At 41.8% G+C, this 12,768-nt stretch overlaps 1 protein-coding gene across 1 annotated transcript; it reads right to left on the minus strand.

The window, feature by feature from the left end:
- Positions 1–708: 708 nt before the first annotated feature.
- On the minus strand, positions 709–10,823 carry LOC116854761 (interferon-induced protein with tetratricopeptide repeats 5). The gene is made up of 2 exons (XM_032836910.1): positions 10,669–10,823; positions 709–2,303 (listed from the first exon to the last, which is right to left on the minus strand). The coding sequence occupies exons 1-2, from the start codon at positions 10,671–10,673 to the stop codon at positions 860–862; spliced, it is 1,449 nt and encodes a 482-aa protein (XP_032692801.1). The 5' UTR covers positions 10,674–10,823; the 3' UTR covers positions 709–859.
- Positions 10,824–12,768: the final 1,945 nt, after the last annotated feature.

The raw sequence follows: 12,768 nt of genomic DNA on the forward strand, positions 1-12,768 counted from the left end.
TAAAACAATTAACCAAAGGCCAGAAGTTGGGAGTATGAGAACAATCCAGTCTGGACCCAAAACCAAATCACAGAAATCTTGATAATCTAAGGATGTAGGTTAGGGACAGCTATTTTACCCATTTGTTTATCATTTCTCCCAATTTCTCAATTGGCCCGCTTTCTATCTCAATGATTTTAACCTAAGCATACTGGAATTTTAATAGGAAGGAGTAAAATTAATTTGGGAGATATTTGTTATTTCTCATGGGTCCCCTATTTGAAGAAGTCTTTTTTTTTTCTATTTGTTTTTTCTCTTTTTATTGAAGTCACCACAGATGACAAGCTTTTTATTATTATGAACTTTTTTTGTTCAACAAAGAGGATTCTTTAGGTGAATATCAGGTTGAGGGTTAAACATTCTCATTAAAGTCAAAACATCTGTAACTGGAAGGGTCCATCTTTTGCAAGCTACATAATTAAGAGCTTAACTAATATAATTTTGCACTCCTAGGTGTCAGGGTTTATATAGAATTATACTCATTGTGTGAGTAATATGGAAAATTTGATAACATTTAATAGAAAATTACTATAAATGGCAAAAATAAAGGGTATAAATGGCCATACCATTTTTAACAAAAGTTACAGCAGCTGAAATATTTGTTTCTCAATGGACTATATTAGTTTAATTTAAAAAAAAAAAAAGGAAAACAGCAAAACAGTCATCATTATGTATATATAAAGTATTTAGAATGATGCGTGGTACATAACCATCCAAAAAAATGGCTCTATAATGAACAATGGGTTAAAATAATAAACAAAAAAATATAATGACCCAAAATGGACAGAAAAGCTTAGAACTAATTTCCTAGAGTATGTATTTAAATAGAAAGTCGAAGCTCACAGAGAGCAGTAAGGAATTCTTCATTTTCTGGATCTACCTTTTGGGCCCTCTCATAGTACTCAGCAGCCTGCCTTTTCTCTCCTTCCAGCTTGTAAACAAACCCTAGCGCACTTAAACTCTGCACATCTGAAGCATTGTGACCGAGTCTCTTGACAGCCAATTTCTTCAGAGCACTTGTCAATTTGGTGCGTAGGGATGACCGGTCTTTGACTTTTAAGGCTTCTAAATAATGGTGGATAGCAGTACTTTCTGATTTACGGTGAAATTCCTGAAAGCGGCCATAGTGATAGTGGATCTGATGTTTGTGATCATCAGTTATGTTCTCCAGACGAAGGGCTTTTTGGAAAACGTCTTCAGCATTGCTGTACTGGCCTCCCTCAGCATACATGTTGGCCAGATCCGTGTAGGCAAATGCAAACATAGAGTCCTTTTCCACAGCTGCTTTGAAATGAAATATAGCAGATGTAATCAGCTCATCGACTTTCAGTTTATCCTTTCCTTTAGGTCTGTTTCGTGTGGCCTTCTTGATTTGGATCATTTGTGCCCTATAGCAAAGTCCCATCTGGTGATGCAGGAAGGAAGAGGTTGGTGTCACCTCCAAAGCCTTTTTCAAAAGTTCCAGAGCTTTGTCCCAGGAATTTTTTCTCCTGTAGAATTTGGCTGCATAACGAAGGACATATGGTTGGGATGATATCTGGTCCAGGATTTCTTCAATATACCTCTCCCCTTCAGCTTCTGCATGTACATCTTGAAGCTTCAGTGCCAGAAAAACCTTAATGTAGGAGTTATCTGGGTTCAAGGTAACAGCTTTCCTCAGAGGGCCCAGGGAAAAGCTCTTTATAGACCCTTCTCTGTCAGAATCATCCAGCCGGTACACTGTGATGGCATAGCCGATGTTAAATTCTGGATTGTCAGGTTCGACTTCCAAAGCCTTCTCAAAAGCTGCTTTAGCCCTTTGGTAATACTTTCCTCCAAATTTCAAGAGTGCCCATCCTTTTTCACAGTCAATCTCAGGACACTCCCACTTGTAATTAGAAGGACTGGACAATTTCTTGCAAACGTTCCCTATCTTGTCTATATACTTCTGAGATTCTTTGAGATGGCCCATGTGATAATATACCCAGGCATAGTTTCCCCAAGTGACCAGACTTCGTATTTCCTCTTTGTCTGAGTGTTCTTGCCGGATTATTTCTTCTGCTTGTTCCAGGCACTCTAGAGCATCTTTATTTTGGCCTTTCAGGTGTTTCACATAGGCCAATAGGTTATAAAGAGTGAGTCTGGATTTTGTGGTAAGAAATTCAAGTTGTTGCCCAATTGTATCTTCCACATCAAATAGATCAATGTCTTCCTTAAGTAAATTCCATGTAAAGTGACATTCTAACTCCAACAGGATGGCCTTCAAGGAGTCCTTAGGAATTTCACTGTCAAAGATAAAATCCCTTTTAATTTTGAAGAAATAAAGGAAATAATCAATCTTTAAACCTTATATACAGTTTTTTGTTTAACAACAATTCTACCTTTTATTTGATCTTACAGTTAAAGCACTAGTTCTCTATATCTTCATACTGGTTTCCCTGGTGTAGAGTTAAATTCTAGAAATATCCTCATTATTTATTGCAAAAGCAATTTTGGAGCGATGACAGGATTATCTATGTCACAGGATATTTATTCCCTTCGGGTAGTCACTAACCCATGAGTACCTCCAATTTTTCAGAGGGGAATTTAAAATGTTTTATTTACTTCCCTTGAAAATTAAGAATAATAAATATATATAGCAATAATTAATATAAAAGTTCCATTTCTATATTATGAGTAGGAAGGGAAAGAAGAGGTATGAAATAAGAAAAAGGAGTACACTGAAGAAGACACAAAAACCATACCAATATGTCATTTTTACAGAGGAAGCAAGGAAGGGAAAAAGAGAGGGAGGAAGGAAGAGAGAGAGGAAGAAAGAAAAGAAGGAACCCCTACAGGGAGAAAAAGCACAGAAACAGATAGTAACTGGTATACCAACAGATGGGGAAAAGCATTAAGTTTGAGATAGATAAAAAGAGAGTAACAGATTTCCAGAAAGATGGGGAAAAGGCACAAGGAAATTTAGTAAGCTTAAGAGATTTGATGTAAGTGCCACATCCTTCTGACCTCAAGAATTGTGGGCAACAATAGCTAATGCTTATTATTATCTTGTCACTGCTATTAAAATTCACTTCACAAATATTTGTTGAGCTCCCTTTGTGCAAGGCACAGTGTAATCTCTGCAGGGCACACTACAGACACTATCTCTGAAACTAGGAAGATACAGAGGGAAGGAAGGGCAAGGAAATATTTATTCATTACTGAGACCATTTTATGTGCAAGACCTTCTAAGTAACCTTGGGTATGTAACTGTGAATAAGACATAGCCCTACTTATACAAAGCTTATAAGTAAACAATTACGATTCAGCATAAAGTTCCATAGAAGTGACCCAGGAAGTGTACATAGTCGAGTGCTGTGGACATCTGTGGTTTTTACTTGGTGAGGACCCATTCTTTTGGTTTCCATTTCTGGAACATCCTTTCCTACTCAGTCCATGTGATTTGAAATGGACTGTCTACTTTTGAGTCTGGGAAGGGACATGATATTCTAAGCCGTTCCCTGGTTTCAGTGATATATTCCGAGGCAGTCCAATTAAAATATACTTTTGTTGAAACAGGACTTTGATGGAACTATCTCTCTTCCTTCTAAAAATTTTATGTTGGTAGAATACAACCTTGGGTTTGCTGGTGGCCATCTTTCCAAATTTGGGGGGAGTCTGCCTGACTGAGAAAAAATTTATAAAGAGGAAAGCAGAGTTTAAGATAGTGACTATAAACAGTCTTGCCTGGATCACCTTATCTACCCCTGGACTCCTATTTACTTAAAGAAATAACCTCCTGCTTAAGCCACTCTAAATTAGGTTTCTATTGTCAGCAACTGACAAAATCCTAATTAACATACCTGATTTTATTTTTTTTTTGCTTTGCTGATAGTGGTAGTGTGACAGTCAAGAAAGACTGGGTGGCTCAGTTGGTTAAATATCTGCCCTCGGCCCAGGACATGATCCCGGGGTCCTGTGAAGGAGCCCCACATCAGGCTCCCTGCTCAGTGGGGGAGACTGCTTCTTTCTCTTCCTCTTCCCCACCCACCCCCCTTATGTTATCTCTCTCTCTCTAATAAATAAATAAAGTCTTTAAAAAAGTCTTTAAAAAAAAGTCTTAAAAAAATTTCTCAATCTATGATTAATCATAATTAAGAAATGTATAGGAAAAGAAAAAAAAATTCCTGTGCTCGCTTCGGCAGCATATATACTAAAATTGGAAAAAAAAAATTCCTGGGCGCCTGGGTGGCTCAGTGGGTTAAAGCCTCTGCTTTCAGCTCGGGTCATGATCCCAGGGTCCTGGGATGGAGCCCCACATCGGGCTCTCTGCTCAGCAGGGAGCCTGCTTCACCCCCACCCCCACCTGCCTCTCTGCCTACTTGTGATCTCTGTCTGGCAAATAAATAAAAATAAAATAAAATAAATTTTAAAAAATTCCTTAAGTCTTCTCTCAGAGGAAAATGCCCTAATTATGAACAGTATCTGAACAGTATACAGGGTATGTGCATGTGAATGTGTGTTTATTTCCTTTGAATGCATACAAAGACCCCATCCCCTTGTATGTAAAATATAAATATATAGTTGTATAAATGTTTATGGGAACTATAGTAATAATTCCACCAAAACATTTATTGACCACTTCATGTCATATGTGTCAGGCAATATCCTAGTTGTAGTGGATAGTAGTGAACAAGTTAGAAAATGGCCCTTTCTTGGCAATTACATTCTGGGAGAAGAAAAAACAAAAGGAGTTGATGGAAAACAAATATGTAGACAAATCAATATGAAAACAAACAAACAACATAATTCCAGGTAGTAGTAAATGTTAAGAAAAAAATTCTGAGTAATGGAATTAAGAGTGGTGGTGGTGGTTGGGGAGGTACTTTAGTTATAATTATGAAAGGAACAGCTTTTGTAGAAAGTGGCAATTGAAGTAAGATCTCAACAATGAAATGGAGGCAATCATAAAAGATCTGAGGGCAGAATGGTCTAAGCCACTGCTTCTCAACCAGGGTGCTTTTGCTCGCTAGGGGATATATGGTAATGTCTGGAGATAATGTTGGTTGTCACCACTGGAGGAATGCTACTAGCACCTACTGGGCCAGGGATGTTGCTAAATATCCTACAATGCACAGGTCAGTCCCAACAATGAATTATCTAGCCCGAAATGTCAATAATGTTGAGAATGAGGAAATCCTGGTTTGGGCTGAGATCAGTGAGTGGAAAGGTCTTGACATGAGAACATACTTGGTGTGTTTAGGGGACAAAGGAAGAAAAGTGTGGCTGAAGCATAGTAAAGAGGAATAGCAGAAGATGAGGTATAGTAGTAGGCAGGGACAGATGATGCAGGATTTTCCCCTAACTGCAATGGGAAACCACTGGGGGAAACTTTTCAAGTAGAAAAATGATAATATTTGATTTAAGTTTTTAAAAAATCCCTCTGGCTGCTGTGAGGAGAATGAACAATCAAGGATCAAAAGAGGAAGTTTGCAAACTGATATGACAGCTATTTATTCAACCAAGATTAACTGAGAAGTACAATGTAGAGGGCATGTTCTAAGTGCTGGGATACAGCAGTGATTAAAACAGAAAAAACACCCTGACTTCATGTAGCTTATATTCTAATAGGGCAGTCGGGTGGCCAAGAAAAGATTAAAAAAAAAAAAAAAGAAAATATAGAGTATGTTAGATGGTAATAAAGAAGAAAAATAAAGCAGAAAAGGAGAAAAAAATGGGAAGTTGCCAGGGAATTTGAGAGGTGGTTAAAATAGAAAGAGCATGGTGAGAGCAAATCTCCCTAAAAGAGGCTTGAAAGCAGCTGTCAAGGAAATCCAAAGAGAGATGATGGAAGCTTACACTGTGGTTGTAATGGAGGGTTGGCGAGGACTGCATTGGTTATATTTGAGGCGGAGGTGACAGGTCTTTCTGATGGAGTTGGTGTGGGGCGGGCCATGAGGAAAAGAGAGAATCCAGGATGATTCCTATGCTTTTGACTTGAGGAAGTGAGTGGACAAATCAAGGGGCCTATATGGAAATGTTAATTTTGAGATGTCTATTACACATCCAAGTGAAGATGCCAAGTATGAAATTGGATATTAATGAATACAATACTGGGGATGAGGAGGAGTGAAGTTAGAAATAAGGATATAAAATCAGGAGTCACAGACATGCAGATGGACTTTAAAACCACAAGATCTAGAATGAAATTACCTAAGGAGTGAGCATAGACTGAGAAGAAGGTCAAAAACTAAACTGTAAGACACTCTAGGTCAAGTAGACTAGAAGGACCAGGAAAGGAGGCAAAGAAAGAATCATCAGTGAGGGAGCTGGAAAACTAAGAAATCTGGTATCAATGAAAGCCTAAGGAAGAAAATGTTTTGAGAAAGAGAGATGAATATTCAATGTGCAAAATGATTCTAAGAAATTGAGTAATTGAGGACAGAAAAGAGATCACTGTTTTGGCAGGAGTAAAGCTGTGGGGGACCAGGATAAGTGTTTCAGTAGAAAGGTAGGGATGAAATCATTATTGGAGGATTCCTGGGTGGCTCAGTGGCTTAAGCGTCTGGCCTGGGTCATGATCTTGGGAGTCCTGGGATCGGTCCCACATTGGGCTCCCTGCTCAGCAGGGAGTATGCTTCTCATTCTCCCTCTGCTCCCCCAACCCCCATGCCCCGTGCTCTCTTTCCCTCTCTCTAATTAATAAATAAAATCTTAACAAATAAAAAAATTACTGGAGTGGGTTGAGGGGATAATGTGAGGTAAAGAAGTAGATATGGGGAGTAGAGGCCACTCTCTCAAGGAATTTTACTACGAAGGAACCAGAGACCTAGAGCTGTATCTGGAGGAAGGCTGATGAAAATGTCAAAATAATTTTTAACAGGGGCGCCTGGGTGGCTCAGTGGGTTAAAGCCTCTGCCTTCAGCTCAGGTCATGATTCCAGGGTCCTGGGATCAAGCCCCACATCGGGCTCTCTGCTCAGCAGGGAGCCTGTTTCCTTCCTCTCTCTCTGCCTCTCTGCCTACTGTGATCTCTGTCTGTCAAATAAATAAATAAAATCTTTAAAAAAATTTTTTTAACCACAATATTTTTAATAACTTAATATGTTATGATATGCCAATAGGAATGATCCAGTAGTAAGGAAGAAAATGATGCTTGTAGAAGAGAGGCAGGGATAACTGCAAGAAAGATGGAACATGAAGCTTAAGTGAAACTATACATTGTTAATATTCAAAACTTTATCTCCAGCTTCAATCTCTTAATCATTATTGCTATGCCCTTTGTCATCCAGCCCATGTCTACTTCTCTAGCCTCATTTTGTACAACCTTCCTTCCACTCCCTGCACTCTAACCATACAGGCCTTTAAAAAAACTGTTACTTCTGCCAAGTATGTATCTACCTCAGGGCATCTGCATGGGCTTTTTCTTCCCTCATTTTGTGAACTCTTCCTCAGAGAGTTCTAGCGTGCGCTTAACTCTCACAATTCTGGTCTTGACTCAAATGTCAGCTCTTCAAAGAGATGTACCCCTGACCACCTTGGCTAAAGTCTAGTCTAGTCTAGTCTAGTCTATCACATTTCCCTTGCTGTATAGCACTTTACATCAATATTTGGTGGGAGTTGGGAAGGAGGAGAAGAGTGCTTTAAGTCAAATACTAGCTTGATGTTTTAAACTGAATCAGATAGAGTTTTAGGAACTGGAAAGGGGTTGTCCTAATAGCAAAAAGTGGCAGAAGTTACAGAACTGAATTAATTGCACAATTAGTAGTAGTGAATAAAAAAATAAAAGCATTTCATATTTATAACCTAATCTCTGATCTAATCTCTGATCTCTCATCTCTCCCCTGAATTCCAGACTTAATGAATTTTCAGTTCACACCTTCAGTTAGAAGTTTTTCAGTTTACACCTTCAGTTAGAAGTTCAGTTGGCATCTCAAATAAACAGAAGTAATCCAGAAATCTGGATTCCTTGAGCTTGTTCCTCCCTCAATCTTCTTTGGCACCTCTTAGTTCCACAAGCCAAAGAATCCAGGAGTAATCTGATCTTCTTTTTCTCTCAACCTCTTATCCAATCCAGTTGGAAGTCCTGTTAAATCTAACACCCAGATAAACCTCAAATCCAAGCACTTTCCTCCACTTTTACTGCCGTTTTACTATTCTAAACCACAATTACCGTTCCTTTGAGCTGGGGCAAAAATCTGGTCTTCCAGCTTTGGCTCTTGATCCCCTCAGAGTCCAACTAAACTTTTGAAAATGTAAACCAGATGATGTCGGTCTCCTGCTTAAAATCTCCCAATGGCTTCCCAACACCCTTAGATATTAATCCAGTCCTTGCCACGTCCTTTAAGTCCCTAAAGGACTTGGCCTTATCTATTTTCTCCTCCTACTCTCCTTTTCATTCACTTTGTTTTGGACCTTGACTTTCCTATCTTGAACATACCAAGTTCAAGGACTTTAATCCTGGTCATTTTACCCGGGGAATGTTCTGCTTCTAAAGCTTTGCATAACTAGCTCTTTCCTATAACTCAGCTCCAACATTCTCTACCCAAAAGGCTACCCATAGCAGAAATATCTAAAATAGTCCCCTCCATTCTAGGTTACTATCTTAGGCCATTACATTATTTTCCTTGTAACTCTTAATACTTTCTCAATTGTGTTATTTACTCAAATTACCTATTGTTTATCTATTGCCCCCATTTAAATGTAAGCCCCATAAGAATAGTGACCTTGTTCTGATTTTATATTTTTCACCACTGGGTCCCCAGCACTGTGTCCCTGGAATCTATTATTCCAGGAAGTTAATAGAAGCTCAATAAATAAATGTGTTGAATGAATGCAGTTATATACTGGCAGTTTCTGGCATGTCCAGCCCAGAGGTATAGGCTTAGCGTAAAAAGCACCTGGATTCCAGACGAGAGAATCCTTACTAGTTCTTCACCTTCTGCTAATGGCTCCAGGCTTTCTCCCATTTCAGTTTTCCCTATCTCATTTGTCTTAATATCTTGGCATGCTCTCTGTCTGGCTTCATGTTTGGATTTTGAAAATAAGTTTTGGACTGTTTCCCATGGTCCTGATTGGGAAACCCAGTATAATTGTCCGTTGGTAGTTGTTCCTTTTTCTCATGTAACTGCACCCAAATCATGGGCAAGACATCCCCTTAACAACCTGCCCAGATCCATGGCAAATGGGCTTACCAGCCCCCTGCCCATCCATACAGTATAATGGACATGTTTCTGTTGCAAAGTTTACACCAGCCCAGCTCAAGGACGATGAAGAGGGCTGCCTCAGGTAATATGAATGTAGTTGTGAGATCTCAAGGGGATAATCAGTCAGTCACTGAAGTGCCTTGCCCAGACTCTGTGGAATTTATGCCCAAATGGATGCTATGCAAAGTTTTACTTTTCAAAACTCTGTCTCTGGAAAGCCGGCAGAGAGAGGCTATTGTGTCTGAAGAGGCAACATTTATCTTTAGGGAATTTGGGGGGTTTGGCCAGGAAGGAGCAGTCTTTCATTGTCCTTGGAGGACAGTTAAACCCCAAGTGGGTTCCACCCCTCTTCCAGCCCATCCTGCATACCATTAGGCCTATCCCTTTTCTTCTCATTTATTCAGACATCTTCCTGATACCTCCTTCCCTTCTTACAGATATTAGAAGTGAAACACTTATTAAATTTCCTTTTTACTTAATATTTGCAAATGTTTATTATTATTTTAAGTACCAAGCAATCAACTAACCCTACAGTCCTAAGATTGGGAGGTCACTGATTTGTACGGATAAGAAACAGACTCACAGAGTTTTAAGCAACTTTGCTTTGGGTCACCCAACTAGTAGGTGTTCAGAATGAGGATTTAGAAGAAAGGGCTGTCTGCTTCAGGAGCCCAAGAGCTTATCCTCTCATCCCTCTTACTAACTGCGGTTCACTCATTGCGCACAGGGAAGGGTGCCATCCCCTGGGGACACAAAGCGGGTGAGAAAAGGACCCCACTACCATAAGGCAGTAAAGGAGACAGAAGAGAACACCCCCCCCCCCCCCCAATAGAGGACAGGGCGGAGTAATAAGAATCTGGACGCGGTACAAAGGCAGCTCACAAGAAGGGAAGAACTCAGACCCAGAAACCAGAAAGGCAAAATGGCAGTAGCCGACCTAGGTGACAACTGCAGGGCTGCGGCCAAATCGTGTCTGCCCACATCGGGGGAATGGCAGCTGCCGTCCCGGGAAGGGGAGGAAGGCGACGGGGGCCTCAGGAGACGCCTGCCACGTAGAAGCCGCCTGGAATGGCCCTGGCGGCGGCCGCCAACCAAGCACGGTCGCCGCCGCCGCCGAGAAGAGCCGCAGGGAGGGGGCAGTCTCCCGGGGAGCGTCGCCGGCCCCCTCCCCCGCCTACCACCCCGGCCGGACAGTCCTGAACCGGAGAGGGTCGGTGCTTCGGGGAAGCGCGCGCTCGACGACCGTCCCCGCCAGGCCCGACTCCAGACGCCCCGAACCGAGTCACGGCGCCCGAGGGGACGTCCCAAACCCGACGCCCCGCTGCTGGGCGTGAGGGGCTCGGCCACTTGAAGGGCCGCGGCGCTGTGCGGGCAACGGGCTGGGAAAAAAAAAATAACAACAAAACACCACCGGCTTGAAACAAAGGCCTACGCAGTCTGGGGGCAGAAGCGGGGAAAGCCTTTACCTCATGATGGCTGGGCGCTGCGAGTAGCCCGGGGAGGCGGCAGTACCCTCGGGCTTTCTCCTCAGGACTGGGATCCCGGCCTGCGGAGTGGTGGGGCGCGCGCGCGAGCGGGCGTGCGCGCGTGCGCGGGGAGTGCGGGCGGGCGGTGGGCTCTTGCCACCCGGTCTCTACTGCGCGAGGTCGCTGCCCAGGCGTTGGCTTTGTTAAACGCAGGACCAGAGCGGGAAGAGGGAGCTGGAAAGTGAATCTGATCTCGGACTAGGCGGAGTCCAGTTCCAGGAAACGGAAACTTCTGCTAGAGCTGAGTGGGGCCCCGGCTCGGCTGAGAAACCCCGGGTTGGGGGGAGCGGGCGGGGTGGAGGGGGCGTGCATGTTTGCAGAGCTCCGTGTGGTTCCGTGTGGAATTTGCAGCTGGCCCTCTGGACTTTGGCCTGGGCTCTCACCTGTCTTGCTAAGCCTGCGTGGTACTCGAGCAACCTCTTTAATTTATTTTTAAATAAAATGAGAGGAGATTGTTCAGCGTTATTCTTGTTGTAAGGGTGGCACCGATGCTGTTTCCAGCTTTCTGCATCCTAAGCTGAAACTGAAGTCCTTGCTTCCCGTCTTCACTGAAAAAAACAGGTACAACGCTGTACACCAATGCAATTATTTCTGTTGGGTAAATTTAAGGAAGTTTTGGGGTCAAGATGTATAAACAGTTTAGCAGTTGATAGGTATTGCTGAATAGCTTTGAATAGAGGTTTATACACGTCCACTCACAATTGTGTAAGAGTGCTTGTCTTCTGTGCCCTTGCCAGCCTTACTCACCATAATAAGATTCTAGTGAAGATGGGGGTGGTATTGGGAAGCTAAGCAGAAAATGCCAAATACCAATAAACCTAGACTTTTGTTCCACTTGAATTCAATCATTCATTCATTCAACAAATTATATTGAACAGCTGCTAAAACCAGACCTTGTTCAAGGTACTATCAATATAGTAATGATGAAAACAGAGGACCTACTTTTTTGGAGTTATCTTCTAGTATGGGAGATAAAAATAGTAAAGAACAAATGAAACATTATGTATCAGATGATATGGAGAAAAAGCACAGAAAGGTTTGGAGTGCGGGGTATTTTTGCTAGTATAAAGCTGTTGGTAATAGCTGAATAGCTTGTTTCACTGAGAAAGTAAGTGGCAACTGAACAAAGATCTGAAGTGGGTGAGGAGTGAGCACTGGAGATAAGGAGCTAGGGAAGAAAGTTCCAGGCATGGGAAACAGTAGATGCAAACCCCTGGAGGTGAAGCATACTTGGCATGCATGGATGGTGTGTTTGGAATGGGAAGAGCAGGGAAAAAGTCCCTAAGAATTGAGGTCTGAGAGGTAATGTGGTGGGCCTAAAGGCTATTGTAATGTTTTTCTGAAGCGGGAAGCCACATTTTAGAAAAGGTATTGAATGGTTTAGTATGGGTAGAAAATAAACCTAGAATTTCTTTCTTACTAAGAATTTTTAAAAATTTAAAAGAATTAAGAATAAAAAGAATTTCAGGGCTCCTGGATGGCTCAGTGGGTTAAGCCTCCGGCTCTCTGCTCAGCAGGGAGCCTGCTTCTCCCACTCCCTGGGCCTGCCTCTCTACCTACTTTTGATCTCTCTCTCTCTCTGTCAAATAAACAAATAAAATTTTAAAAAAAAAGAATAAAAAGAATTTTAAAAATAGTCCTCCACTGTTTGAAAAAATTTCCAGTATGTTGATTGTGTTTTTTCTTCCTTGTTCCCACTTCTTTCCCTTCCTTTCTCTTAGCTTATCTAGGTCAAGAGATTGTCTTTGATTATAAAGGTTTAAATGAATAGCAACTAAGCAATCAGAAGTAAACATCAAAGGAAAAAGAAATCCTGGTTATCTACATATATTGTTAAGAATTCAAATTCAGAAAGACAAAAACTACATGCAAAAAAATTTAAAGAATATGGGGCGCCTGGGTGGCTCAGTGGATTAAAGCCTCTGCCTTTGGCTCAGCTCGTGGTCCCGGGGTTCTGGGTTTGAGCCCCACATTGGGCTCTCTGCTCAGCAGGGAGCCTGCTTCCCTTCCTCTCTCTCTGCCTGCCTCTCTGCCTACTTC

The sequence above is a fragment of the Lontra canadensis genome, unplaced genomic scaffold (genome assembly GCF_010015895.1).
Source record: "Lontra canadensis isolate GAN:19392208 unplaced genomic scaffold, GSC_riverotter_1.0 scaffold3, whole genome shotgun sequence".
NCBI lineage: Eukaryota > Metazoa > Chordata > Mammalia > Carnivora > Mustelidae > Lontra > Lontra canadensis.